Source organism: Monodon monoceros, unplaced genomic scaffold (genome assembly GCF_005190385.1).
Source record: "Monodon monoceros isolate NGI ecotype Baffin Bay Population unplaced genomic scaffold, NGI_Narwhal_1 Super_Scaffold_5, whole genome shotgun sequence".
NCBI classification, from domain to species: domain Eukaryota; kingdom Metazoa; phylum Chordata; class Mammalia; order Artiodactyla; family Monodontidae; genus Monodon; species Monodon monoceros.
Window position 1 is genome coordinate 78,668,597 of NW_021703782.1, and position 12,804 is coordinate 78,681,400.

General features: G+C 52.1%; 1 protein-coding gene across 2 annotated transcripts in view; it reads right to left on the bottom strand.

Moving 5' to 3' along the window:
• SHB (SH2 domain containing adaptor protein B) overlaps positions 1–12,804 on the bottom strand; it is a 137,856-nt gene that overhangs the window by 40,103 nt on the left and 84,949 nt on the right. For both annotated transcript variants that reach the window (XM_029201531.1, XM_029201532.1), the window contains exon 3: positions 10,561–10,776. In XM_029201531.1, the coding sequence (XP_029057364.1) occupies positions 10,561–10,776 (216 nt within the window). The remainder of the gene's footprint in view (positions 1–10,560; positions 10,777–12,804) is intronic.

The window sequence follows — 12,804 nt, forward strand, 5'->3', positions numbered from 1 at the left end:
CTCAGAGCAGCTCCTTTTCATGTACTCAAGAAGATAAAGTATCTTGTATCAGAAACCATCTTCTCCAACCTGTGCTGGAATTCCGAAGTTGGAAGCTCCAAGAGGACAGGACATATTCTGTTTTATTCAAACGCGAATTCCCAGTGCCTAGAACAGTGCCTGATATATAGTAGATGCTTAGAATCTGTTGAGTGAATGAATCTCCATCCAGATTTATGGTCAGCAGGACCAAAAATACTCATTCATCAATCAAGAAAGGAAACTTAGGAGCTGGACTCCCCACCTCAAATTATTTTAAAATAGTTTTGAAAAATGGCTTGACCTTTAATGAGTGCTTCCTGTGCATGGGCAAGCATACGTGAGGATCCGACGTGACATTCTCTTCTGACCCTCACAACGAACTGAGAAGGTTGGTGCAACTTCACCTACATTTTTATGAACGGGGCCTGGTGCGGGCAAATAGCCTGCCCCAGCAGATAGAAGCAGGCTGTCACCCCAGGCAGCGAGCCCCAGACCCCAGTCCCTGTCCCTCTGCTTTGGGATGGAAACACTGCGCAGCCTCCTGGAAACCCTGGAAAGCCTCTAGAAGTGCCTTTCTCTGGGGACGGGCAGGGAGAGAAGAGTCGACAGTCTGCCAAACATCCCCCAGCCCTCTGGGCGGACCACGAGTGTGGATGGTGGCCCCTAAGGACAGGGTTCATTCACAGGGAACCGGAAGGGAGCAAAGGGGGCCCAGGGTCTTGGGTCCCAGGTGAGGCCTGCGATGTGCTCCAGGTTCAGTGGCTGCTTCTTTCTGGCTGGCCTGGAGTCTCCGGCCCTCCCAGTTCTCTAGTATGGGACAGAGTCCTTTAAGCATAAGGCAACAAGGATTAGAGAACTGAAAACAAAACCCTGTGCACGGAGCTCTCAGGTGCTAAAGAGGCTTCTTTAGGCCCCGTGTGGATGAGGTGGGAGTGAATACGGGGCTGACAGGAGGGGCCTGCACAGTGTTCCAGGCCTGGTGTTTGTTCATGGATGTCCTATGACTCTGCAAACACAAGGGCACAGAGAACAGAATGAAGGTGCCCAAGGCATCCCTTCCACACAGTCCTGGGCCCTGATTCCTCCACACTGCTGATGGCCGGGTAGGTTTGTAGTGGGGGGACAGGCGGGGAGTGGGGAGGGCAGGGGTGCAGAGGCATGGAAGGGGCTGCAGCCCAGGCAGTCATAAGCCTCCAAGAGGGGGCAAGGAGGGAGACTGCGCGTTGGTTTGGGCAGGTGGGGGCCCCCATGACCCAGAGTGTATGGAAATACCACAAGCTTTCACGACGATGAGCAAACACTTGCACTTGACTAAAACTCTGTTCCTATGACAACGGTCCTCTGTTGCTTCAACTTTCTAAACATATGTTTTGCCTCATCTCGCCTGCTCCTCATAGTAAGACAAGTATTAGAATTCCCATTTTACAGCTGGAGAAACTAAGGCCCAGAGAGGTGAAGCCCTCTTCTCCCCTGCAGTTCAAGAGCAGGCCTCACTCTCCCCTCTGCCCGGTTAGTGAAGTTTGTGCCTCCAGGTAGGCTGTAAGGTGATGGGCAGCCTAGCAAATGTTTTGGTTTGCTTTTCCAGGATCACCTATGACAGGCCTCTGTATTCTCCTTGCAGACACATGCAGGGCCCAGGGCACCAAGCTGCCACGTCTCGTGGGCAGTGCCTGAGAACAGAGGTTCTCATTATGAGAGGGGGCAGTGGTGACTCCCCGAGAAGCAGGGCGTGGGGAAACCCACTTGGGCTCCAGGAATCCCATCTGGTTTCCAGGAACGCTGTCCATGCACGTACACCCAAGCCTGGACTGGGGAAGGAGGGCCTGGCATGAGGGGCGTGACTGCATCCTCCTATTCTGCACCCCAAAAAGGAAGCATGGACACCGCTGCCTGGTGCAAAGACCCTGCCCCAAGGGCTGCTGCTTGGCTGCAGGCAAAGTAGGGACAAATCCTGATGAAAATGATGAAATGACCCAAACGCAGAGGACTTTACAGTTGATGAAGCAAGCCACCTCCACCATCATAACTCATTTTATAAATGAGGAACAAGAGCTGCAAAAGGGACTGACTTGCCCCATGTCAACAGCCAGATTTGAACCTGGACTTGAACCCAGGTCTTCTGAATCCCAGGGGCCTCTAACAAGTTCTGCGCAAATCCTGTCTACAGTGCAACAGGTTCTCAAAAACAACAATAGTAATGATAATGATACCAAAAGCCAGCCTCCACTGAGCCCTGACTGTGCCCCTGACTCCTGGCACCAATTACCACCTGGTTTTATAGATGAGGAAATAGGCAATTGGCCCCAGGTCATCCTGCTAGCAAGGGGCAGCACAGGGCTTTAAATCCAGACCCTCCAGCTCTCCTAGTTCTGAGCTGGGCTCACTGTCAGGTGTCCCCTCAGCTCTGATGTAATGTGTCTCCTGACACTTTAACCTGCAGACACCCACTGACTCTTAGAATCAATCCTAGGGCCTGGGAAAGGGACTTCCCCCATCTGCAAGCCTCTGAGGACCTGCAGGGAGCAGGCTGGGCATTTGTGGAAATGAGTCTCCCCTTCCAGGAGTCCCAAAGCCCCAGCCTAGCTGCTTATATGTTTCTGCTGCAGCCCCTCCACAGATGGTGGTGGGGGAAGGGAGGAATGACAGGAGGGGACAAGCAGGTGCATGGCTCTCAAGGGTTTGCTTGCCACCTACTGGCACACCAGTCTCTTCACTCACAACATGGCATCCGGACGCACAGGTCAATCCTCAAACACCCAGGGACACGCTCTCGGCCTTGAGTTCAGACCAGGGGCTGCAACCACAGCAGACAACAGCCGCTCGCAAACGTCCCTCTTCATGCAGGTCCCTCACCCTCATCTGGAGAGGAGACAGGTATACAGCACGAAAGAATGATGTGAAAACGTATCACCTCTGTGTGAGCAGGCTGCATGATACCTATGTATTCTGTGTCCTGAAGAGAACTTGGGGTTGGTTTTCCTGAGACGTGATTTATTCAATAATTTAACAAATATCTGTGTGTTCGTTACGTGCCAGGCACTGATCTACGTGGGGACCCAGGTGTGAACAAGGCCGGCAGAGTCTCTGACCTCACAGAGCTTAAAAATCTCTAACCACACAAAGATCTCTGACCTGCCAAGCAGAAGGGCAAAGATATTTTACTAAACCTTTGGGTTTCTTCCACACAGGAGACAAACGCACTTGAAGCAAAAACATTCCTATCAATATAATTAGCAGGCAAACCAAAGCTATGAAACACCAGTGTTTTTCTTTTTTTTTTTCTATGTTACTAAATGAATTCATTCATATGTCAAACAGAAAAAATAACTGGAAAAACCTGTCCCTCAGCCAAAGGAAGCGAGCGATCCCAGTTCTCTGTTTAAAGCCCCCTTCTCTCTGCAGACCTGCTGTTCACACGTGTTAAACATTAATTACAACTGTTACTCATTACATAGCAAAAAGCTACGAGTACAAACACAATTGTTAATTTCCTCCCAGGCCCAAGGCATTCTGGGAACCTGAGCAGGGGGCAGGAAGCACTGCCGGAACCCCAGTGGGGCCAATGGTAAGGAGAAGGTGGCATGTGCTGGGTGTGCCAGGTGACGGTGGGAGGTCTAAGATTCCCTGTGGAAACTTCTGCCGAGTCCGAGCCTGTTTATTCTGAGCACACAAGGATGAGTCATAGGCTTGGTGGGAACAGTGAGCCTGGAGCAGAGTCTGATGGGCTCAATGTCAGCACTACCACCTTCAGAGCATTTGTGTTTCACAGTGACAGTGACAAGTCACAAGCTCAGCACGAAGTGGGCGCAACTGCTTCTGCCTCCAGAACAGCCCAAGCCACCTTGCCCCAGCACAGCTAAAGAGAATGTTCAGTCCTGCCCTTTACGCACTCTCGACGTCAACACAGCAGTGGAGAGAGGAGCCTGAGCCGAGTTCATTAGCTGTGTGACTGTGGGCAAGCTGCTCACCCTCTCTGAGCCTGAGTAGTGTCATCTGTGTGATGACAATGAAACCACACCCACCTTGCAGAACTTCATAGGGTTAACCTGTGCCAGCCTCCTAACTGGTGCTCACTAGCTGTTAATTGCCTGCCCCTTCTCCGTCATCCCCTTACCTTCATAGGATTATTTTAAATTAGCCAACTGAACTGGCTCAGAGATGACTCACAGTTGTTTAGGAAACAGACATACCTGAGACCTTACTTTCCCCTTTCTCTGCCCTTTGAGCCTCACTTGATGAGCTGGGAAAATGTCAAAACTCGAGAGGGTGCCTGCCTAAGGGGTGACCAACACAGCATTAGCACCCCCCATGCTGACAGTAACAAGTATGTATCTGGCGGTTCCAGAATAAACCAATGCACACCCATACGGGATGTGGTAGGGGCACAGAGGGGACCCAGCCCAACCTGGGATGAGGGTGGGGAAGGGACTGGTCATGTCAGGGGAGGCTTCCTGGAGGAGGTGGCATGGACACCACCCGAGCAGAGCTGTGACACCCCCTCCCTAACTCCTCCCTGACCCCAGCACCTAAAACATAGTATGTACTGAGTATACTTTAGGTTCTCAAAGTGGGGTCCCCAGATTAGCAGCATCAGCAACACGTGGGACCTTGGTGGAAATGCAAATTCTCATGCCTCATTCCTGGAACCTACTGAATCTGGAACTCTAGGGGTGGGACCCTGTAATGTTTGATACTTCTTCCAGGTGATTCTGCTGCACGCTCTGGGCAAACCAACCAATCAACAAACATGTCAGAACCAGAATGGGGAGGGAGGGCTGTGGGGGAGAAAGGCAGTAGAGACCCTCTCACACCTGGGGACCAGTGGCCCAATCCTCGGGAGGGACTGAATAAAGGATGGAAGAACCAGGTGGTTCATGGTGAGAACTATTGCTGGAATCGAGATGGAGTATTTCCTACAAAAGTGTTGCTTTCCCCACTATCCATGCCTCTCGCTGCCAGGAATAACTGGGAATGAGCTTCATAAATGGGCCCTCTGTGCCCCCAAGTACCTCTTTATGCAGTATTGTTTTAATATATAAAATTAAATTTGATTTAATACAGCAAGCCTTCCCTGAGTGCCAACAACCATTCTCTCATGTGTGACCCTTTAGAGGTTACGAAGTCTTTTCATCCAATTTTTTTCCCTTGATCAACACAGAGATCCAGTGTGATAAGGATTCTGACTATCCCCGTTTTACAGATGGGAAAACTAAAGCTCAGGAGACTGAACAGCCCGAGGTCCCACAGCTGGTGAGTGGTGGAGCTGGCATGTGAACTTGGGATTGTCTGACTCCTGTTACTGTTCCAATGGCTCCCGACACCAAGACACTGTGTTGAGCTTTCCAGGTCAGAGAAACTGGCCAAGGAGCTAGTGCGGAAGCCAGACAAGTACCCAAAATAAATACGTTCAGCATTGAGTCACATGTCTGTCTTCTATTTTCACTGGGAGGCAGGCCTGTCGCTGGCTGAACCCAGGACATTGCCTGAAAAGTAGCTTCAAGGTAGACAAATCTCCAGACGATGAATCGAAAATGAAATGACTTTTGTTTCTCCTGCCACCTGGCACCCTGAGCAGGCACTCTGATCACCCGCTTCACAGAAGCAACTGCAAATCAATAAGGATGTAGTTTTTAACTTGACCCATTGAATTAAAAGGAAACGCTGATGCATCCTCCGTGTACGGCATGACTGCTATGAGGTCTCCAGCAGTCCCCATCCCTTCCCCGGGCCTCAGTTTCCCTAGCTGGACAAGGGGGAGTGGGATGCCATGGGTGGGGACCCCCTTCCTGTGCTGAGGGATGGCAAAGAGGACCAACCCGTGGGATGGCTCTGGTCACCCCATGCAGGCATGAACCTCCAGAACTTGGGCTCCCACAGAATCCTCAGCTGGAACTGTTCCAAGTGGGAACATACACTCTAGGCACGTATCCTACCAGCTGCAGACGCCGGGAGAAATTGGTGCAATGGCGATGAAAGGCGTGTGACATTTCCTGTGGGCTCTGGGAGGGCGAGGGCTCCAGCCACATTATATACAGCATCTTGGATGGTGTCAGAGAGCCCAGGCATTGACAGGGTAAGGGCTTGGGCTCTGGAGTGGGACTTCCCAGGTTCAAATCCTGGCTCTGCAGCTGACTAGCTATAGGCTCCTGGGCAATCATTTCTTCTCTTTGGACCTCGGTTTCCTTATCTGTAAAAGGAGGAAACTAAGGTCCCAGGGGGTGGTTGTGAGGATTAAATGAGATAATGCATGCACAAGTGTTCTGTAAATACCAGCACTTCCCCAACGCAGTGCCCTTTTTTAAGCCCCACCAGGGCCCTCTGCAGTGGACACATTTCCCAGGTGAGGGAATAGAAGCCCCAGGACAGGTTCAGTCCCTGTCCTTCCAATGGCCCCTCAGAGATCTGAAGACTCCAAATCCATGTCTGCTTTGCCAGGTTATCCACCCAGCTCCTCGGCCCCCTGCCTGTGTGGCCACCTCCTGGGCAGGCTTCCTTTGTCCATCCCACAATTCGTGCCACAAAGCCCAGGGGCTGGTCAGACAAGCTGCGTCACCCCCAAGACAGCGTGGAATCACCCAGGCTGCTTCTCCTGCCCCACGCTGAGCAGGGAGCAGCAACGGGGGGCTGGACCTGCCGGCTGTAAAGACTCCAGGGGGCGGTGAGTGGAGAACGCACCCCCTGGAGAACTGAGCGGGTGGAGAACTGCGTCCAGCCAGCTCTGAAGGCAGGTGTTTCTGCTGGGTGGCAAGGGGGCTGTCAGCCTGATGGAAGCCACCGCACCGCTCTGTTCGCTGCAGCTGGTGGTAAGACTGCCTGGGCATCTGTCCCGGGGCTGGGATCAGCTCAGGCCATGTGTGTGGCTTGGGACTCCGGTGTTGGATGGTTGCGGGCAGGGGTTCTGGCTGAGGCCACCACCAGCCTCCTGGAGGGAGGGCAGGCAAGGGAAGCCGAGGGCTCCTGGGGAGCTTGCGGTGTCTCTCATTCACCTGGCCGCAGAATTCTGAGAAAAGGGAAGACTATCATTCCCAAGAAGCTAGGACCACCTCACACCCTGCAAGAGCTGTTTTTGCGACAACCGGGAAGGGATAATCAAGCCTTCCCGAAAGGCTGCACTGGCTGAGAAGGCCTACTTCTGCGGAGAATGCCAAAGCATCCCTTTGAGAACAGCCTCGTTTCACGAATGCAGTGCAGGACAGCACTCTGAAAGGCGGAAAGCACTTTTGCTTCGTAGACTGAATCACAGAGTAGCTCAGAGGCCTTCCCTTCTCCTGGCCTTTGACCAGCATGCTGGGATCCTGAAGGAATGAAGCTTGGAAGCAGCCCTGGAGAGGGCTGCAGGCCAACCTCCCACTGCAGGGCAAAGCCCTCCCAACACCAATCCCGCCTCATTCAAGCTTCTGCTGGCAAATCTTGGTGAGAGGAAGCTCATTATACACTTTCAGGTGTACCTGAAATTCTTACCACTCACTGTGACCCTAAATCCCTATGACTCCTTCTTGGTGGGCCTACCTCTGCCCTTTGGGGGTCCCCACACCACACACCTTCGGAAATCTGAAAACGCTGACCAGGTTACCTCATGCAAGCTAAACAGGCAGAATCAGAATACAAGGGATGCAGGGACTTCCCTGGTAGTCCAGTGGTTAAGACTCTGCGCTTCCACTGCAGAGGGCACGGGTTCGATCCATGGTTGGGGAACTAAGATCCCGCATGCTGCGCGGTGCGGCAAACAAACAAACAAACAAACAAAAAAACAAGGGATGGAAAGAGATGCTAACGATACTGCCCAGTGGATTCTACCACGGCTACAGATCCTGCACCCCAGGCTCTCGGGGCCCATCACAGAGCTCCCGAGGGCCCAGAGAAACTGTGGGGCATTTCAAACAGGTATTGCGATAAGGAGGACGAGGCCCAGCCCAGCCTGCCTTGCTCCCTGACACCACCACTGATGTGCTAAAGTGCGTGCCACACACACTACTGATTCAGGTGGGAACATTATCCTTTGTTTCTGAGCAGCCATCCTTCTGGGTTTACAGATGGGACCACGGCAGCACTCTAGCAACCTAATCGAACTGTTTCAACTCGTCCTTATTACCTGAGAGGTGGCCCATCCACCTCGTTCCACCTGCACTTTGGGGCTAGGAGACAGGAGGGTGCTCCTTGGCTGCAATGCCGCACCTGATGGGCTCTGTCCACAGATGTGGGGAGGGATCTGGTCAAGACTAAAGGCTGGTGCTCACAGCATCCCTCCAGCCCAAGTGAAACAGCTTCCTACTATGCCCCAGAAATCAGAACCGAGCCAAAAGCTTCTTGGGGAAAAGCACAATCGGTATCCATCCCAGAGCAAGACACACAATTGATGAGGTAAGTGACTTGATGAGACACAGGTGGGGACATGAGTCAGACTACTTTCTATCAGCAGCCTAAGAAGTTGACCTATAATGACACTTGTGATAGCAGCTCAGCAACATATAACCAAGTCCACAGTGGCTACCTGTGGCTCAGAAACTTGTCTGGAGACAGTTCTATCTAAGACCTTGTGATCCTTTGTGAAAAACTAAATGTATAGTAGTTTTAAAACTAGCTTTGGGCAGAAGTGGGCAAGTTCTGGTCTGAGAGGCTTCTGAAGAGATGATGTCCTGTAGGGTAAGGGCTTTTCACTCTAACATGCCAGCGAATCACCTGGGGGTCTTTTAAAACAGATTGACTCTGCAGGTCTGGGGTGGGGCCTGAGACCTTGCATTTCTCACCAGTTTCCAGGTGATGTGATGCTGCTGGTCCAGAGACCACATATTGAGCAGCAAAGCACCAGACTAGACTAGAGCACCTAAGGTGACATGACCTGCAAGGTGGTCAGTCCAGGAGAGGGTGAGACGCCACACTGCCTGGAATGTCATCTCTTGCCATGGGCCCTTGGTATCTAGGACAGTTGTCACATGAGCCCTTTAGCCCTTTAATCAAACTGGTGTTTGTGAAGAGCCGCCTCTGGGACATCATCGGCTCCATTCTAGTTCCTCCCACACCCGGGAGGAGCACAGCCTTGTCAGCCATGCCAGCGGACAGGCCTTGGATTCCCTTGTGCCGAGGGCAGAGGAGGATGTGAAATGCACAGGAGAGACCTGAGGTGACCAAGGACCTCAGCCACATGACTACTCTCGGCTCTGGCTCTTGACTGACATCAAGGCCTGGCAGGCGGGCCCAGCACCTACAGCACTGAGTCTATATGGTGAGGGAAGTGCCCCACCAGAGTCATGTGCAGGAAGCTCAACAGGCTCAGAGAGGCAGCAAGGAAGCCCGTGGGACATGTGGCTGCGTACCAGGAGGGCTCACAGGGATGGCGAAGGAGGCACAGGATGTTTCCAGATAGGACACAGCAGGGAAGGCCACTGAGACAGAAGGCATGGGACTGCACAGTGCGCTACATCCAGGGAACTGTGAGTAGTCTGTGCTAGAACAGTCAGAACTTCGAGCAAGGGAATCAAGATGAGTGGAGGGCAGAGGCCTCGCTTTAGGGGGCTAGGAAGGGAGGGCGGGTCTAGTTGTGCATGAAAATGGGAGATTCAAGGCAAAATGAATCTTAAATAAAAATAAAAACTCTCCCTTTCTGACCTTCAATGTGGTAAGAATTAAATTACTCACTCAATGTCTGTTTATATGCCTAAACTCTTAGAAGCATAAAAGTGTTTTTGCATCTGACTTTTCCCCTCTTAACATTAAACATAAGCATTTCCCTAGGTTGTTATAAACTCTGTGTCAACATCACTTTGTAGTGGCTGCACAATATTCCATTTAACCGACCCCCATTGCTGGACATTCAGGTCATTCTTCATCTCTCATGATCACCATGCCTTTCCTGTGCTTTAGATCATAACCTCAGCCTGGATCCTAAGGACTGGGGTTAGGATCAAAGGGTGTGTACATAGCTTAGGACAGGTGACACATGTGGCAGACTGCTTTCCATACGGCTGTGGGAGAGGAGAGGCACCTGAGTCATTCAAGGGGCTCTAGGCCAGGGGTGGGGTCAACTCCTGAGGTCAGGATGTGGCCACGGCCTGTGCTCTGTGGATGGGCTCGTGCTGAAGCTGGGACAGGAAACGCAGCAGCCCTGGATGCATGCAGGCCTGTAGCAGCTGTATGACAGGATGGAGCCACTGGGCTCCACAAGGCCCAATAGGAGCCACTCTGCAGATTGATTTTCTTCTAGCTTCTAAGATTTCCTTCTGAAATCTGAAATCTTGGCTTCAGTGAACTAGAGCATTACCAACAGGACCAAGACAGAGTCAGACAATGAGATCATCTGGGCTGTCTCTGGGGATGGGGGGAGGGACTGGAACGGAGACCCTGGAGGCCAGACCCGGGAGTTCCCCTAGGCCTGGCCTAAGGGACTTCCTCCAGGACCCTCCTCATCCTTGAAGGGCCCAGCTGTACTAGAAACCCTGTGGTTTACCTGAGCAGGCAGGGACCCGTGCACTTACTCCCTTTACAAAGGTGAGTGCCATGTGGGTCAGCGGCCGCCTCTGAGCAGGGCCACTGGCTCCTTACCTGCCAGAGCTGGGATGGTGACCCGGTTCCATTCCCATGGCTGGTCGTATTCATCAGCGGGCCTGTCATCATCCTGGGGCAGCTTGCTCTCCCGCAGTCGGGGGCTGACCGTGCTCTCTGAGTCGGAGTCCATGCTTGGGCCCTCGGGTTCGTAAGGGGTATCGTATAATTGGATGCCTTTGTGCTGGGACCGGACGCTTTCCTGCCTCTGAAATTCTGCAGTCAAAAAGGAAGGAAGCAGAGATGTAAAGCATGCACAGCACGTGCTTCCTCACCTGGGACCCACCAGGTGACACCAAAGGAATTCAGAGCCGCCAGCCAGGGAGGTGGAGGCTGTATTTAACTTCTGTCCCACCCCTCGAGGGCGGGGTCTCTGCTCTCACTGCTCAAGGCTTCCTCACAGAGATCTCAGGCTCTGGACCAAACAATAGAACAAGAAGCCTCCCTGAGAAGCCTCCCTGCCACCGCCTGCAGTCTTCAAGGGCACGGGCGGCGCAGAAGTGAGCGTGATGTTCCGGGTGTGTTCTGACACCAGCCCGGGACAGGCAGAGCTCTCAGCCCCATCGCTTACCAAGGCGGGGGTGGTCTTCCCACTAGGGCAACTCCCTGGTCTCTGGACTTGTCACTCCCGAGCTATAAAATGAGAAGCTTGGGCCAAATGACCCTCAAGTTTCCACCCAGCTCACATATTCATTTTAAAGACCTACGAAGCCAAGAGCCACCCCCAGGGGACGCAGGGTCACTGATTTTTCCCCTACAAAGCCCCAGGAATGACCCTTTTCCTGCATTTCTACCTCCCCCAGGGCCTGCCTATCTTCTAACACACTGAATACAGCCAAGAAACTTGAGAGCAGATGTCCAGTTTCACTTCTGAATAAGGAAGGAAAGCTCTTAATCTTCTGGAGAGGATGCCAAGGCCTGGCTCCAGTGTGGGCTGAGGGGCGACCGCCCATCTAGATGAGGCCCCAGACAGGGCATGTTCCTTTCAGCTGCTGCTTATTCCTGAGAGGCCAGCAGTGGCTGAATGATGGATTCCAGGATGATGCTACGATCAGGTGCTTCCTCCTCACACAGGGGCACTTTTCTTGCTTTGATCATAAACACCCACTGTGCGCAGGGCCAACGTGAGGACGGGGGAAAGGAGGGGGTTCGCTGTTGAGGCTGCTCTCGGCAAGCCCACTGTTTCCAGAAGAGATACAACGGGCACCTAAATCACCATAATATTCTGCAGCCAAGGGGCTGCTGCAGGGCCTGGGAGGGATGAGACAGGAGGAGAGATGACATTTGAACTGACAGCTCTGACAAGTGGAAACAGGAGAGGGACAGGATTCCCTGTGGTAGGACCAGGGCAAGCCAAGGCAGTGCAGCTGGAGAGAACGTGCTCACTGCCCACTTTCTTGTTTTATTTGTAAGATGTACATAACATTTGCCATTATACCACATTTAAGTGCACAAGTCAGTGGTATTAAGTATATGCGCACTGTTGTGCAGCCATCACCACCATGCATCTCATGAACTTTATCTTCACCCTAACCTGAAACGGCCCCCCACTAACTCCCCATTTCCCCTCCCCCAGCCCCTGGCAACCACCCTTCCACTTTCTGTCTCTATGAATTTGACTACCTAGGTACCTCATATAAGTGGAATCATATGGTATTTGGCCTTCTGTGACAGTCTTATTTCACGTAGCATAATGTTTCTAAGGTTCTTCCATGTTACAGCGTGTGTCAGAAGTTCATTTCTTTTTAAGGCTGAATAATATTCCACCGTGTGTCTATTCACTGTCTACTTTTGCTGGAGCACCAGGTCCAAGGAGGTGGGAGAGGGGTGGTGGGGCTTGATAAAAAAGCACTGAGGGTGGTGAGAGTGAGCTATTTAAGTGGAACCTCGAGGCATTCTCCAAATCAGAGGTCCAGTGCCATAAAGATATAGTAGAAACCCACAGGAGTCATGTGCCTTGAAGAGCAGTTGACAAAACACATGAATGACGTCAGCCTTTCTGAGAAAGAGCATTCTTTTAGACTGGGCTTCATGATCCAAGGCCAGCTCATAGGGTCGACAAAAAATCCACCTCTGCGCACAGGCCCTGATACAACAGAAACTAACCAATGCTGGGTAGTGACCTTTAGTGATGACATTAAATAGCGCTGTGGTAGTATCTCCCAAACTTCACTGAGTTACATACCGACTTCATAATTTTGCTGTTTTCAAGTACCACCTGGCTTATTATTTACCATTGTTATT